The 13,912-nt window shown below is 40.4% G+C and overlaps 1 protein-coding gene across 2 annotated transcripts; it reads right to left on the bottom strand.

Annotated features, from left to right (window-relative positions):
• Positions 1-1,716: 1,716 nt before the first annotated feature.
• On the bottom strand, positions 1,717-13,687 carry gigyf2 (GRB10 interacting GYF protein 2). 2 transcript variants are annotated; one of them, XM_008334148.3, is made up of 29 exons: positions 13,537-13,687; positions 11,754-11,805; positions 11,401-11,560; positions 10,831-10,926; positions 10,127-10,235; positions 9,751-9,856; positions 9,598-9,638; positions 9,473-9,505; positions 9,256-9,357; positions 8,801-9,012; positions 8,528-8,678; positions 7,876-8,127; positions 7,610-7,779; positions 7,247-7,403; positions 6,976-7,142; positions 6,460-6,554; positions 6,244-6,372; positions 6,031-6,161; positions 5,849-5,949; positions 5,534-5,674; positions 5,277-5,435; positions 4,929-5,186; positions 4,597-4,719; positions 4,211-4,447; positions 3,816-4,015; positions 3,563-3,714; positions 3,196-3,458; positions 2,573-2,714; positions 1,717-2,490 (listed from the first exon to the last, which is right to left on the bottom strand). In XM_008334148.3, exons 2-29 carry the CDS (start codon positions 11,789-11,791, stop codon positions 2,423-2,425), a joined length of 3,993 nt encoding a protein of 1,330 aa, XP_008332370.1. In that variant the 5' UTR covers positions 11,792-11,805; positions 13,537-13,687; the 3' UTR covers positions 1,717-2,422. The 2 variants fall into 2 exon arrangements, with proteins under 2 accessions (XP_008332370.1, XP_008332369.1); XM_008334147.3 differs by having other exon boundaries at positions 9,181-9,357.
• Between the last annotated feature and the right edge of the window lie 225 nt (positions 13,688-13,912).

Here is a 13,912-nt window from a genome sequence, read left to right on the forward strand (position 1 = left end):
AGGAAATGGACTTGGCAGAGGGAGACAAGCCAGATCTAAAAGTCAAAACTGTTCCATAATATTTCAGACTATTCAACACCAAATACTGTGAGTTGGACAGAATTGGTGAATTTAACTTGTCATGTAAAGATTAATGTTTAAACTATGAGCTGAATGTCATTTAAATCTAAGAAATGACAACTACATAACATTCTACAATGATTAAAAACAAGGCAAATATTTATATAATTAATGTAGATTTATTTAAATGGATAAACACAGGACCTCCTGTGTGTGCTCCTTATTGTGTTGAAGATCTCCAGGATGATCGTTCTGGAAGATAAACAAACAATAAGTGTTAGCACAAACGTTTGCCATTCAACTGCTTCCTTATCAAACCTGAGTTTGACTCTACAGATAACCCACCTTGTCCTTCATTTTCAGGAGTGTACTTTCACGTGGTCTCCGTGTGCAGAAATCCCAACGTATCTGTTCATTTCAAACAATGTTGATTACAAATTTAATACAATAAACAGTTTTATAAATTTCCTGTAGAAGACACTGAAGATGCACTTTTAAAACTAAAACAGTAAAACATGATTTAGAGAGTAAGGGCATTCTCCAAACACTTGGGTGTGCCAATTTTAAATTAGTTCAAGCCAACACAAAAATAAATATATTACAGTTTTCTTCCACTTACCAGAAGTCCAAGCTAGTAAGAAAACTTTAAAACAATAGTTAAAACGCCAACAGCAGAGAAGAAATAGCCAAAAGTCTCTCAACATCTATTTCAGCCATCGCCACCGACCACATGGACCTTTTAATGAGAAATAATGCCGTTCACCTGTGGCGTCTTAAACTCGTGGCAGACCCCGTCACACCCCGTGACACGGTTTATTTCTTGTCATTGGCTTGTTCTTCCTCGTTTTTGTGACGTGTCAAAACCGAAAAACGGTTTGTTTTATTTTGTGCCGGTGTTTTGAACAAAGGGCTGATAAAGAAGACAGTTAGTCAAACTTAAAGCTTGAAATGTTTTATAACCAATGAACGAAGCGCAGATTCCGCCCTGTGTATTATATTGATTATTGTTAGATTTACTGTTGATGTGTTTGGGGCAGACGTGTCCATTCATTCATCTTCGTCTGCTTATCTTTATTATGTAGCTGTCTGGGACGTGTGTATTTGTGAAATACAAAACAAAATTCAGAAACTATATAAAGTGTGATTCTGTATTTACAGCACGGTTGGCAACCTTACTCGAGTTCCCTTATAACCAGGTGTGAGCAGACAGGCTTTGATGTAAATTACAATTATTTATAAAAACTGAGGATTTAAAAAATATTTATTTTTATACATTTCTTATACGTTAGAAATAAATGCCCTCCTGTGGTTGGTTGATTGTTCAAACTGCTGCTGTAGAAAGGTATTTCTCCTTTGGGAAATACACAAGGTTCTCGCCCATATTAAGAGTAGAGAATTAAGATCTACAGCTGATGATTAGATGCCCCCGTGTGTCAAAATGATAAACTACACACACTGCGGTCTGACTAAAGTGCTAGTGTTAGACTGCCCCCGTGTGCAAAAACTATAAACAACACACCGTGGTCAGACTTTTTCTATTTAACCAAATGTGAATTGAAGTCTTCGATCTCTGTTGTTGGGAGATGATAGAACAGCAACCTTTGACCTTCCTAAGAATGAAAGATGCTTTTTTTCTTTCAATGGTTCAGACACAGGTTTGACAGCCCACACATAAGACTGTTTTATTTCATACCGCAATAAAAAAGTATGACTCCAGCAGATCATTTTCATATATTATAATACAGATGCAGAGTTGAAAGTTTATTCTTTGAACAGCCTAGTATTTTACAAGAAATAGATAACTACGTGGAACTTTTGGATATGTCCTTAAAACAGGACACAAGTGGGTATCCTTGGGCTGTGCGTTGCCGTCGTCATCCACAAACACCCAGCAGAAAAGTAGCGAGGAGAAGAAAGTGGCGGAGGAAGGAGGGGCTTTTTTTAGAGCAAGGAAAAAAACCTTTTAATAAATAAAATGAAAACTACGAATGTAATCTCTCAATAATTTTCACACCCACCAAACACCATCCGTTAACCTACAGGCCTACTTAAAAAAAATCCACCTTGTTAAGGTGAAGAGAATTTAAGTTGCAGGAGCAAAACAAGAACAATCTTTTCTTGCTTCAAGCTGCTTCAATGGTCGGTTTGCTGCAGTCGCTTCTCTCCAGGATGTTTTTCAAACATGTAGGTCCTTCGGGAGACGGGAGAGCTCAGAGCTCCTGTTTGTTTATAATTTAGACTGTTTAGTGGGCAAACCAGAACATTTCTGATAGATGACAGACTGGAAATGAAAAAGGTGAAACTGTGGAAGCAGTTGGTGGCAGGGACAGAAAACGGGATAAAAGATCTGGGCCACAGTCCCTTAAAAGTCCTCTAAAGTTTCAATCTCTCCCATATTCAACCTCTCTGATGAGGCATTGACAGAAAAACCTGACAAAAGAGAAAAAGCAGAAAAATCCCTTTAGCAGGTGAGCTGTAAAAGGCAGAGATAATTTATTTCAGCAGTATTCACCTAGCAGGCTGGGGTCTGCACGGACCATCTTCTGCTTCTTTTTCTTCTTCCCTGAGGTGACCGTCTCAAAACGCTGCTGCTGACCACTTGTATGATTAGACTGATAGATTGACGAAGATCCTGTTCCAGCCCATACAGAATCCTTCACATACAAAATGTCGCTTGTAAAAGACATCCAACCTTTGACATGAGAATATTCTAAAATGTATTTCTTCAGAAAAATCCTCTTTTCTGGAATACACGAAAATGTTGCATCTTTTAATGAAAAATATTGTTATTTTATCACTAATACAATATTGTTTTTTTTTGTCTTTTTGTGTGATGTAGTGAGGAGAGGAATTATAAACTTTTATATTGCAATGTCTCTCTATATCATATTGATATAGAGACAATGCCATACAAATAAAACTTACCTGAACTGATTTAACTTTCAAGTGTGAGACAAAAAAAGTAAATATTAAAAAATGTACCCACCCTCAAAAAGCTTCACGCTCCCTAGAGGGACCAGCCTCCACACTTTGGAAACCAATGCCGTGAATACAATTTCGATAAAACCATTGAAAGATTTTAGCTTTAAGCTAAATGACAATATGAGAGTCAGGTCCACCTCTAAAATTATTCACCTGCTGCTGTAGTTGTTGTTGCTGCTGCTGTTGCTGCTGCTGCTGTTGTTGTTGTTGTTGTTGTTGTTGCTTCTGCTGAATGTGGACCTGCTGTTGGTTCTGCGGTGCCTGTTTTTGTTGATTAGCGTTTTGTTTGGCACGGCGTTCCAGGAACTGCTTGGCAAAGTCCTTGGCCTCTGGAGTGTCCCCCAGGTATGCCCGGACATAGTCTTGCACCTCGTATGAGGAGTCCACTTCTTTCAGGAAGGAAGCAAATGTGGGAACTGACAGGGGAAAAAAACACAAGAGTATGTTTGAGTTTGGCTTCTAAGAATGGTCCACTGATGGAGGAAATTGGCAGGACGTGAGAGGGCTTTGAAAGACACACCATCCAAATTGTTGGCCGTGTTGAGGGTGTGCAGGGTTTGCTCACACCACTGCATGAAGGTGTCCTGCTGGCTCTTGTTGACACCCTGAAACAACTTCAGCAGCTTCTCCTCCTCTTCTACCTTCTTGTTGACTCGCCCACTCAAAGAGTTGCTTGGAGTGGACAAACAAAAACACAGGAAGAAATCATTAAGAAGCTGCGTGTTACTCACATCCCACAGAGAATGAACAACTGTTTTCCACTTAATAAATACCTGTGGTTGGCGTTGCCTTTGTTATTCTTCTGCGCACTTCCTTTCCTGCTCGGAGGAGGTTGCTGAGTGGCCTCCTTCACAGCCTCATCCCAGAAGCCCATGTTGGAGTTGTGGGTATCTCCCCAAATACTGCTGTCTGAAGCCCAGTTGGTGCAGGTGTTTGTGTTCACAGAACCCCAAACCGAGTTCGACAGAGACGTCTGCTTAAAAAAAAAAAAAAAAAAAAAAAAAAAAAAAAAAAAAAAAAAAAAAAAAAAAAAAAAAAAAATAGTACTTCAGCGCAAGTATGTTATGTTTATAAAAATGTCAACAGAACAGTCTACATTTAAATTAAGTTTTGACTTTTTGACAGAGAAAGTAAACAAAGGCCTTTTGAGAAAACAAATGTCAAGTACAGTTCTGTTTTGAGTCCGGTTCTGCTGAGTGGTGATCGGATGTGGTTGCGGTTGTGGTTGCTCCTTCCGCTGTTTCATCTGCTGGGCCTCCTCCCTCTGAATCTCCAGCAGGGACTTGGTGACAACCGGCTGCTTGGCCATGTTGCCCCAACCAGACATCTTGGTCTGAGGCTGCAGAGCCTGTTGCAGAGCCTGCTGTTGCTGTAGCTTCAGAAGCTCTTGTTGCTGACGTCGCTGCTGTGTGTGGAGGAAAAAGAGTTGGTATGAGCTTTATTAGGGAATAAGCTCCGATAGAACCATTAGAAAATGTAAAAATACAAAATCATTGGAGAACAAAAAATAAAAAACTAGACGCCAATGTTTGAGATGTCCGCATTTGTCCTCACCTCCTCCCTCAGCTGACGTTCTCGCTCCTCCTCCAGCTTCTGGATCTCGGCCAGTGAAAGGGCGTTCTGACTCTGGTTAATGGCGTTGGTTGATTGCTGACCCCACTTTGAAGAGGATGGAAGCTGCAAAATTTTTTTTAATGTTTTGAAAATGAGTGATGTATGATTTGCTGATATCTATTCATTAATAATTTGTATTTTGTTGCACCGCAATGTGGTTGAATAAAAACTATGTTGAAGATTCAGAAAGTTTTCTTCACCATAAACACACCCAGGCTATTGTGAATCCTTTACCATTTCTCAAAAACAGTGTCAGTGCTGAGAGTTCTGACCTTCATCTGAGCCAGCTGCTGCTGTTGTTGCTGCTGCTGAAGTCTCCGGAGGGCTTCCTGTTGCTGCTGCCGCTGTCTCTGCAGCTCCTGCTGTCTTTGGGCCTCCTGCTCTCTCCTCTTCTGCTCCTCCTGTTGTTGCTGGGCAAGAGCCAGAGCTGCTGCAGCAGCAGCGGCTGCAGCAGCCTCCTCCTCCGCTCGCTTCTCCTCCTCATGCCTCTTCAGTGCTTGGAGTTCCTCCTGCTTTCTTCGCTCCTCTTCCTGGTAAACATGGATGATAATAAAGTAAGTAAAGAAAGTTTAAATAATTTGCCTTGCAATTTGTTGCCGGCAACTGCAGAATCAGCTCACCTGTTTGCGAAGGAACTCCTCTCGTTTCTTCCTCTCTTCCTCCTCCCTCCGCCTCTCCTCCAATCTTCGCCGAGCTTCCTCCTGAGCCAGTCTATCCTCCTCTTCTTTTTGTCTCCGCTGTGCTTCTTCAAGTTCTCGCTGCCGCCTCAAAGCCTCCTCCTAAAAAGTGTAAACGCTACTTAAGCCTTTGTACCAATTAATATACAACATCTGTGAAAGCGGTTGTTGCTGATGATTATTCAAACATATGTTGAAACCTGTTTTTGCCGAGCCAACTCCTCTTCTTCCAATCGTTTACGTTCCTCCTCTCGTCGAGCCCTCAGAGCTTCCTCCAACCGCTGCCTTTCCTCTTCCTCCCTTTTGGCTCTTTGCTCTGCTTCCCGCCTCTCTAGCTCCAACTAGTGGATAACAAGCACCAGAATCAATTTACAATGAAAATAATTGAAATAAGATAAACAACTTGACAATTGTTCATCTTTTATGAAAAACGTTCTGAAATAGTTATTCTATATAAGCCATGTACAAAATAAGTGTGACAACTAGTACAAAAAAACTGTACAATAATTGTTTACCTTTGCAGTTTTTGAACTTTCTAACTGTTGCATCTGTTCCATGGTTGGAGCCTGTGCCAAAGAATCTATTGGTAAATCCCAAACACTGCTGCCATCCCATGCTGTTGAGAGGAAAATGAAATAATTACGTTTTATATTGTCAGATATGAAACAAAATAAAACAGACATGCTGGGAAACTCACTGCTTGGAGCAGTTGGTTGGAGGTTCGGTGTGCAGGATGCCTGAGAGGAGGGGTTCTGCATTTCCCACACAGAACCAGAGTCTGGTACTGATAAAGAGCGGGTAACAGGAGGTAAGAGGCTCTCAGATGCCCTGTAAGGACCAACATTAGTGAACAGAGCAATTAATACAACACTGGCAGGTGTAGTAACACAGGAAGGTCTGCCTGACCAACCTTATTTTGAGGGCCTGATATTGCTGTAGTAGCAGGTTGATCTGCTGTTGATGCTGCTGCTGCTGTTGAAGAGGAGCCGAGTTCAGAACGGCAGCCTTCTGTTGGGCTAAAGCCTGTGCATACTGCTGTCTGAAAGGTGAAAAAGAAGTGAAGAAGTATAATAATAATTATATATCCCAAAAGTGTGTGTTGTTAGCTGCTGGGTGTGTAACAAACCTGAGAAGGTACTGATACTGTAGCTGTTGTAACTGGTAAAGGTTGAGAGCAGTTAGCTCTTGCTGCCTCTTTAACCTCTCTTGATCACTGTCAGTCTAAAAAAAACATCAGTTTGAATCATTATTAAAGAAACATAAAATTTGACAAAATAAATTCATAATGCCGCAGCAGCTAAATAGTAAAATGAAGGAATGGAGAGATGCATAATTGAATGAGTGCTGATTGAACATAAAACATGTGAAAAATTGCACTGACAAAGAGAGAAGCCTCAGTTATGGGCATCTAGCAAGACTACAATTAAAGGACGTGTGTGATGTACCATGTGACTTAGCAGCAAACAACTGTAGAGAAAGGGCTCATTAAACAAAAGACAACTGTTCAAATCTTCCCCACATATTTTTACCTCTTACTATGCAGATAATTAAATAAAATACTTCCTTCTGCAGTTGTCAGCTAAGGAAGATGTGCAAAGGAAATGACTGTATAAAGAGTGGACCCTGGTATTCAGCCACAAACCTGTAAAGGTGGAGGTGCAGGGCCTGGTGTAAACGGTACCCTCCCCCATATTTTCATGATCTCTCCCAGTGGTTGAAATACTTCATCGCACCCTCTTTTGACCAACAGAGAAACTGTGAAGTAACCAGCCTGAAACCACTCAGTCATTTCCTGGTTACTGAATGGACCTGAATGGAGTAGGATAAAAAAAAACACAGAAGGCTCAAGTGGATTCGAAACAGATAATACAGGTTAAATCACAGCTGTTGTTACACATCTCTTGTAGCATTACCCTGTATCTCGCCCTGAGGATCTTTGTAGAACCACTTGAGAGCAGCCTCATGAGTGCGTGGCAGTCCTGCAGACTTGGGCTTCTCAGAAGTCTTTACTGCAAGTCTGTCGTCGTCCATCACACCGTCTTGTAAATACGCCACCATCTTTTCTGCCTCCTGAAATAGATATTTTCAGCAGCACATATCACTCTCTGCCCATTTTGTTCTATTTGAATGAACTCATTGTTTGGGTTGTAGATGCTAGACATCCTATGATATTTTGGTTTGGAATTTTAACAAATAAATTAAGGCAATGCTAGACTGCTTTAAGTGATTATTTTGGTTAAAAGAAACAGTTACACATTTCAAATCCAAACATTTACCTGCTCAAAGTGTTTCAGTCCATCTTCATCAGTGTCGTGTGGTGCAGGTGCAGGTCTGCTTATAGGTGCCATTATACTTGAAGAAAAGGGCAAGGCATTGTTTATCACCACAGGAATGTCCATGTCCTTCTGCTGTGGTAGCTGTACACTGGGCGGTGGAGCAGGTACTTCTACAAAGCACAATGCAAACCAAAGTGAACTCCCTAAACTCCTGTAGGACAACATCATTGAATAGGGCCAATTAGGGGCGGAGAATCAATGTTCACCTGCAGGAGTGGTAGAAATGTGGGTCATAGGTAGGGATTCCACCATGCTGTTGGACATTGGGATGTGCCGAGGGAGTTTGCAGGGCTCTGGTGGGAGCTCCAGGGGGGGCTGTCTTTCAGGTGGACTTTCTATCTCCTCTATTCTACAGGGCTGGCTCTTTGAAGATGGCTGGGAAGAGGTCTGAGGCTCCAAGACTGGAGGTACAACAGGTTGAGCAACAGGTGGGGCTTCTTCTGATACCCTGGCCAACTCTTTAGAAAACAATTAGGACAATCAGATAAGGTCAGGTAATTCAAATACAGGTGTTTTCAGTAAGAACTAAAATCCACCCTTTGAATGTGCACAGACAGGAAATCTCAACAAGTTATAATGTAGTTTTTAGTTCTAGTTTGTTTTTTTGCAGACATTGGAATACAGACAAAACAGTCAAATAAAATAATAAAATACAGGTTAAACAAAATGGGAAAAAAATAATGATTTTATCTATGTACAGTAGGTTAACATGACTTATTGTCCCAACATAGTATCAGTATCATGTATTTCTCAGAAACACTGCTTCAGTTGTTTTGTCTGTATTCCAAATGTCTGCAAAAAACCCTGCCAAACATGGGACAAATGTAAACTCTCTCTAGAGAATAATAAGTGGCTGACCTTTTCGGTCAGCCTCTCTTTTGGCCTCCATGTCTGTTTCTTTGGTCTCCATGGGCCGAATGTCCTCCTCCTCCAGACCCTCCTCACACTCTTCCAGTGGCTTAAATTCAAGCTCTGCTTCTTCCAGGATTGGCTCCTTGGAAGCTTTTTGCTAAAAGGCCAAAAACAAATATACATAATTTTGAAGCTTTGATTCAAGTAGAAGAAGTAAAACATTTGATTTTGAGTAACAACAACAAAAAAAAAAAAAACTACAGCCAGGTCTCCACTTACCTTGTGAGAATGGAAGGCTCCTGATGAGTCAAAAGTCCCTGCCTCCTCTTCAGCATCCTCCAGACACCACTCTGGCAGACTGTCCCTTTCGTCTTCCAGACTGCCGCTGCCCGACCGTGGTCTCCTGTATCCACGCTCGTCTTCTCTGGCATCAAATGGGAAACGGCGACGCTGGTCTGGGTGTTCCCGCCACCCTGCTGACCGAGGACAATCTAAAAAAATAAAAAAATTAAAAAGTAATTAGATTTTATGACCAGACGATGTATTGATTCCAGCGATGCATAGTCATTTTTGCAATACAGGAATCCAGAACCAACATTTAGCACAGATAATTCCATCAGAGATAAATTCTTCAGTGAAGTGGTCAGTGCGGTGCCCACCTGGGCTTAGGGGGCACCATCGGTCACTGTCCCGTCGAGAACCTGCCAATCTCCATCCCCCTTCATCATCCTCACCATTTTGATCATCACGAGTCGTACGCCAGTTCTCACTCTCTGAGCGTGTGAAATCGTGCTTCCTCTGTAGGCCTGTCCCACCATCCTCGTAGTTTCCTCGGACTAAAACAAAACAGTTAGTAGAAATGTGACTTATAGTGCAGCTGTCAACAAGACAAGTCAACTAAAATGATATTTTGTCAAGTTTTTTCAGCAAAAAAACCCCAAAATAACTTACTGTGATTAATTTGAAAGTGTCCTGGAACAACTTCTGTTGAGTTCAGAGAAGAACAAGTTTTAATAGTTTAAAAGAAAAATCAAATACAAAATAGTATGTACTAAATATGTGCACTAAATACCAACCTGGTTCTTTACGCCCTGGTTTTTCAAACCTTCTATCTCCCCTGATGTAGATAGAATACAACAACATGAATTAAGTCTTAACAAAGTGATTACAAAGAACTCATGTTTAGCACCTGTTTAAAAACATGAAGCCCCAAATTCAATTGTTGTTACCTTTCTTCCCAGCTCTGTGAGCGGTGCATCTCTCGCCCTCCACGACCGAAACCTTCCACATCGTCAAAACTTCTTTGGTAAAATCCTCCATCTCCTCTACCCCGGCCTGGAACCCGTAAAGGGTTAGAAAGATAAAACAATCCTGATATAGACTGGGTTACTGACTTTTAAGGACAGAACAAAGATTTAAAAAGAATTACTTGCAAGGTCTGCCGAGTTGGTATACGACGCTCAATTTAAATCTGACTTTTAAATTGCATGTAACAAATATATTAACAAGTCCATTGTGTAACTTTATAGATATAATAGTTTATCCACCTTCACTCTGATGTGAGACAACCTGAAACATCTAGGCATGACTCCATCTATGTCTTACCTCTACCCCTTGAGGTACTTCGGCCTCTTGGTGCCCCCACTATTGGCCCGCCTCCTCGGCCTGTCAGCCGTAGTACTGCTGCACTGTTTACAGACATGGAAAAATTTCTCTGCAAGTACAAATAGAGGGAGGGGAGCAATTGAAAGGGAAGAGCCCAGTTTAAGCCACTTTTCCACTAAAATTAAGAGCATAGGTAATTTTTAAAGACCAAACACATCAGGAAAAGAAAATCAACACTATTACCACATAAGGCAGCTGATCAACAATCATTTATTTACCCCTAGATCAGCATGTGTGAATTTTCAGTGTTTTTTTATTTCTATTTGTATTTCTGTGTGATTATGGATTTTGGAGCCGAATGACAAAAGATGTCACTTTGACCTAAAGAGACAGACTTATGAAAGAAAGGAAGGATTTACAGCAGGCAAAAATTCAAACAACTGTAAATAGATGTGACAAGATGATTTCCACAAATACTGTTTGATACAGGGAATTACGACATATTTCAAGCAAAAATCAACCACACAGTCTCAGTGCAGCGTTGTAAACAATTATTAATTGTTTAAGATTTAGAATTATTAAGATGTAAGTTATACTGGCACCCTAAAAAAGTCATGAACTTTTCAGGTTACGAAAATTAGAAGAGCACTAATATGCAGAAAAAAAGATTCTGAGGATACTCTTTATCAACAAGATTTTCTCACCTGTTCCTCCTCTGTAAAAGACACCAGTGCCAAAGGTGGCAGGGGCTCCTCTTGCAATATGGGCAGAAACTCCTTATCATGTAGGTCTATAGGGATCTGTATTACATATATGTATATACACAAAAAAAATTAAAATGATTGACTTCACAATAAAAGCTTCAACATTTGATGAGAAGCATGTCAGTTAAAAAAAATAAACACAATGTATTTATACACAGTTCGTCAACAGCACCCTTGCTGTTGACGAACTGTGTCCACTTGGGAGCTACTTTTTAAATGACCAGGGTAAAGTGATCTACTGTACATTGAAAACCTCAAATATGTATTTACTTATAAAAACTAAATATCACTTTATATTCATTATATGTTGGGTACTTTGAATAAATGGCTGTAGTTGAATGGCACAATGCTGTCTGACTCACTACTTATATGATCCTTACATCAGCATTTTAAAATAGAATTACATCTATAATTTTAATTTTTTTTTAATGTAATTGCTCAAGCTCTACCTGTACTCCCTCTGAGATATACAGGACACTGAGAAACACCACTGTCAAATGTAATACTCACCTTGTTATCCTTTACATAAAGTGCTAACATTTCTTCTCTCCCGTAGCGATAGTCTGCAAGTTTATACTTTGGAAAAGCAGGTGAGAGGGGTGGAGAGGCAACAGAGCTGCTACTTCCACCTCCACCACTGCCGACACCACCCCCAGACAAGGCACGGAGCCTAGATGGGGGAAGGGGGAAATAAAAGCAAAAGGGACAGAAAGAAAATACAGTTCAGCTGAGGTGGCAATTGACAGGTTTTAACATGAAACAGATGCACTAAGCCTTCAAAGGGCACTAGTTTCACAACCTCTTAATGACTTCCTCCATCTAATTAATCATCATATTATTCATAAAATCACAAGTTCAGTTACCATTCTGGTCCAAAGTTAAGCGTCTGGGTCTCAGCCATTTTTCCTTAAAGTTCTACAAAAACAGAAAGTGAGGACAGGATTTAGAACCACATTGACAAGACAGAAAACTTATCTTAAATGAGTGTAGTACGCCCATTTTCCCATGTATATTATTGTCATATAACAATTTGGCACAGCAGTCAAATTTTGGTTAACCATTTAATGGACTCCAACCCCTAAAGACATGCATATAGCCCATCTGGGCAGCCCACACAAGCAGTGTTAAGTTTCAATCTGGTAAGGCTATTTTAAGAAGTCCCCCAGTAGGAGTGGAGGGCATGGTTAGACACCTGTAATTGACAACAGAAATGGTATTTACAGCAATAATGTGATCCAAACAATTGTATTAAATAAAAATGCAAATGTGTGCTATTGGTGGATGAGTGAGAGTTTTAATTTTAAGGTTTTAAAACCAGTATCTTTCAGAAACATACAAAGACATGAATATTTATTTTGTGTTATATAATTTTTATTTTGCATTGTTAGGTACAGGTGGAGCTTTACCTAATAGGAGATATTTTTAATATATAAAAAAAGCAAACAATTAACTAGGGGGTGTTGTTATTCAAGTTGATAACTGATTACAGTTTTTGACGTTTTCACGTCATTGTGCTAGGGTTAAAATTACTGTATGGAAAATAGACACGTGTAGGAAGTTCTGATAAACTAAAGCAAATTGAGCAACATATCCGGCAACTCCACTGATCAATTTGCTCGTTGGCTACCGTCGGCTGAACTAGTCTATACATGAACTCTATTCAAGTTCTACGTTCTCTGATGACAACCGCACTGAACAGAATATCAACATTTATTTACGTGTTTTATTGTGTTTATTTATGTATCACGTTTAGCTGAGTGAAGGAACACATGATAGAAATATGCATGATCAGTACATTTGAGCAAAGTTTTAGCGTTGGTTGACGTTAAGTGAAGTTCCAGCAGAGCTAGATTGGATAAAATGCAAAGTGATACGAGTGGTTCAATAAATATTTTTCGTTGTTTACACAACATAATGGTGGCTTATATGGCGAATTCCTAATAGAAATCCTGCTGGCCACTGGTGATGGTTAATTTAATAAATCCATACCGGTCACTAACACAGTAGCGAACATAGTCAAGAATACCAAAGTTCACGAAACACAACCAGCTGACATCAGTTAGGTTGTGTATTGTAGGTTGATATTGACAGTATAACTGCAGCTAAGTAAAAACGTGACAACATATGTTGTTATAAGTGCTGTAGGCTACATGCGGGTGCCACATCAAGGTATTTACGATACAAGCCAATAGTAGCGTTGGCTAACTAGCCTGTTAGCCAGCACCGTTTTCCTTCAACGTTAGTAGTGTGGTGCTTTGCTGTACGTGTTTGTTGACAGCAACTTAAATACCTAAATAAAGTGTGCCATATTCATATATTTCATTATGACTAAAATAACGCCGCCGGAATAAACACATTCTCCCTCTAGTAGCTAGCCTGCTAACATGTTAGCCACCTTAGCTCCACGCGGCCTGGACTCACAACAACATTTCCTTGCCAGGCCGCCCCACACTTTATGCGACTCGGACACGCACACGCAGACACTGGGATCCGCTGCTGCGAGGCCACGTAAACATGGTGGTGTAGCAAAGCAGAGATAAGAGTCAATAACGCCCCAACCTATGAGAAAATAACTCTCTGACATGGCAACTTTAATTAATTGTGCGAATTCCCCTATGATAGTGTATTAAACTTTGGCTGTCTTACCTCTGCTTGTTGTGACAGCACAAGGTTTGTATTCGAGTTGAGTGGCTCTCTGGGTTATCTGTAGGCTCGCTCTATCTCTCTCACTCTCTCTCTCTCCCTCACCCTTCGATTTCCACAAGATGGCTGTTCGTAGGTCACGTGACGGACGAAAAATCCCGACAGCTCTGATCATATTTGCTGACTGCTACGTATTCACTGACCACAACGTGTTCTCTCTTTTTTTGTCTGTTTTTCCAAGTTACCCAGAGTATTTAAACCAGGCTGGAAAGAATTACGTGCATTTTTAAAGAAACAATCTAAAGCAACATTAAATAGAAAACAAAAAGTTTTGGTACTCTCGTCTGTAGGTAGCACGAATTTATCGTAAAGAATTTAC

This window comes from Cynoglossus semilaevis, chromosome 20, assembly GCF_000523025.1.
Source record: "Cynoglossus semilaevis isolate Cse_v1.0 chromosome 20, Cse_v1.0, whole genome shotgun sequence".
Taxonomy (NCBI): Eukaryota; Metazoa; Chordata; class Actinopteri; order Pleuronectiformes; family Cynoglossidae; genus Cynoglossus; species Cynoglossus semilaevis.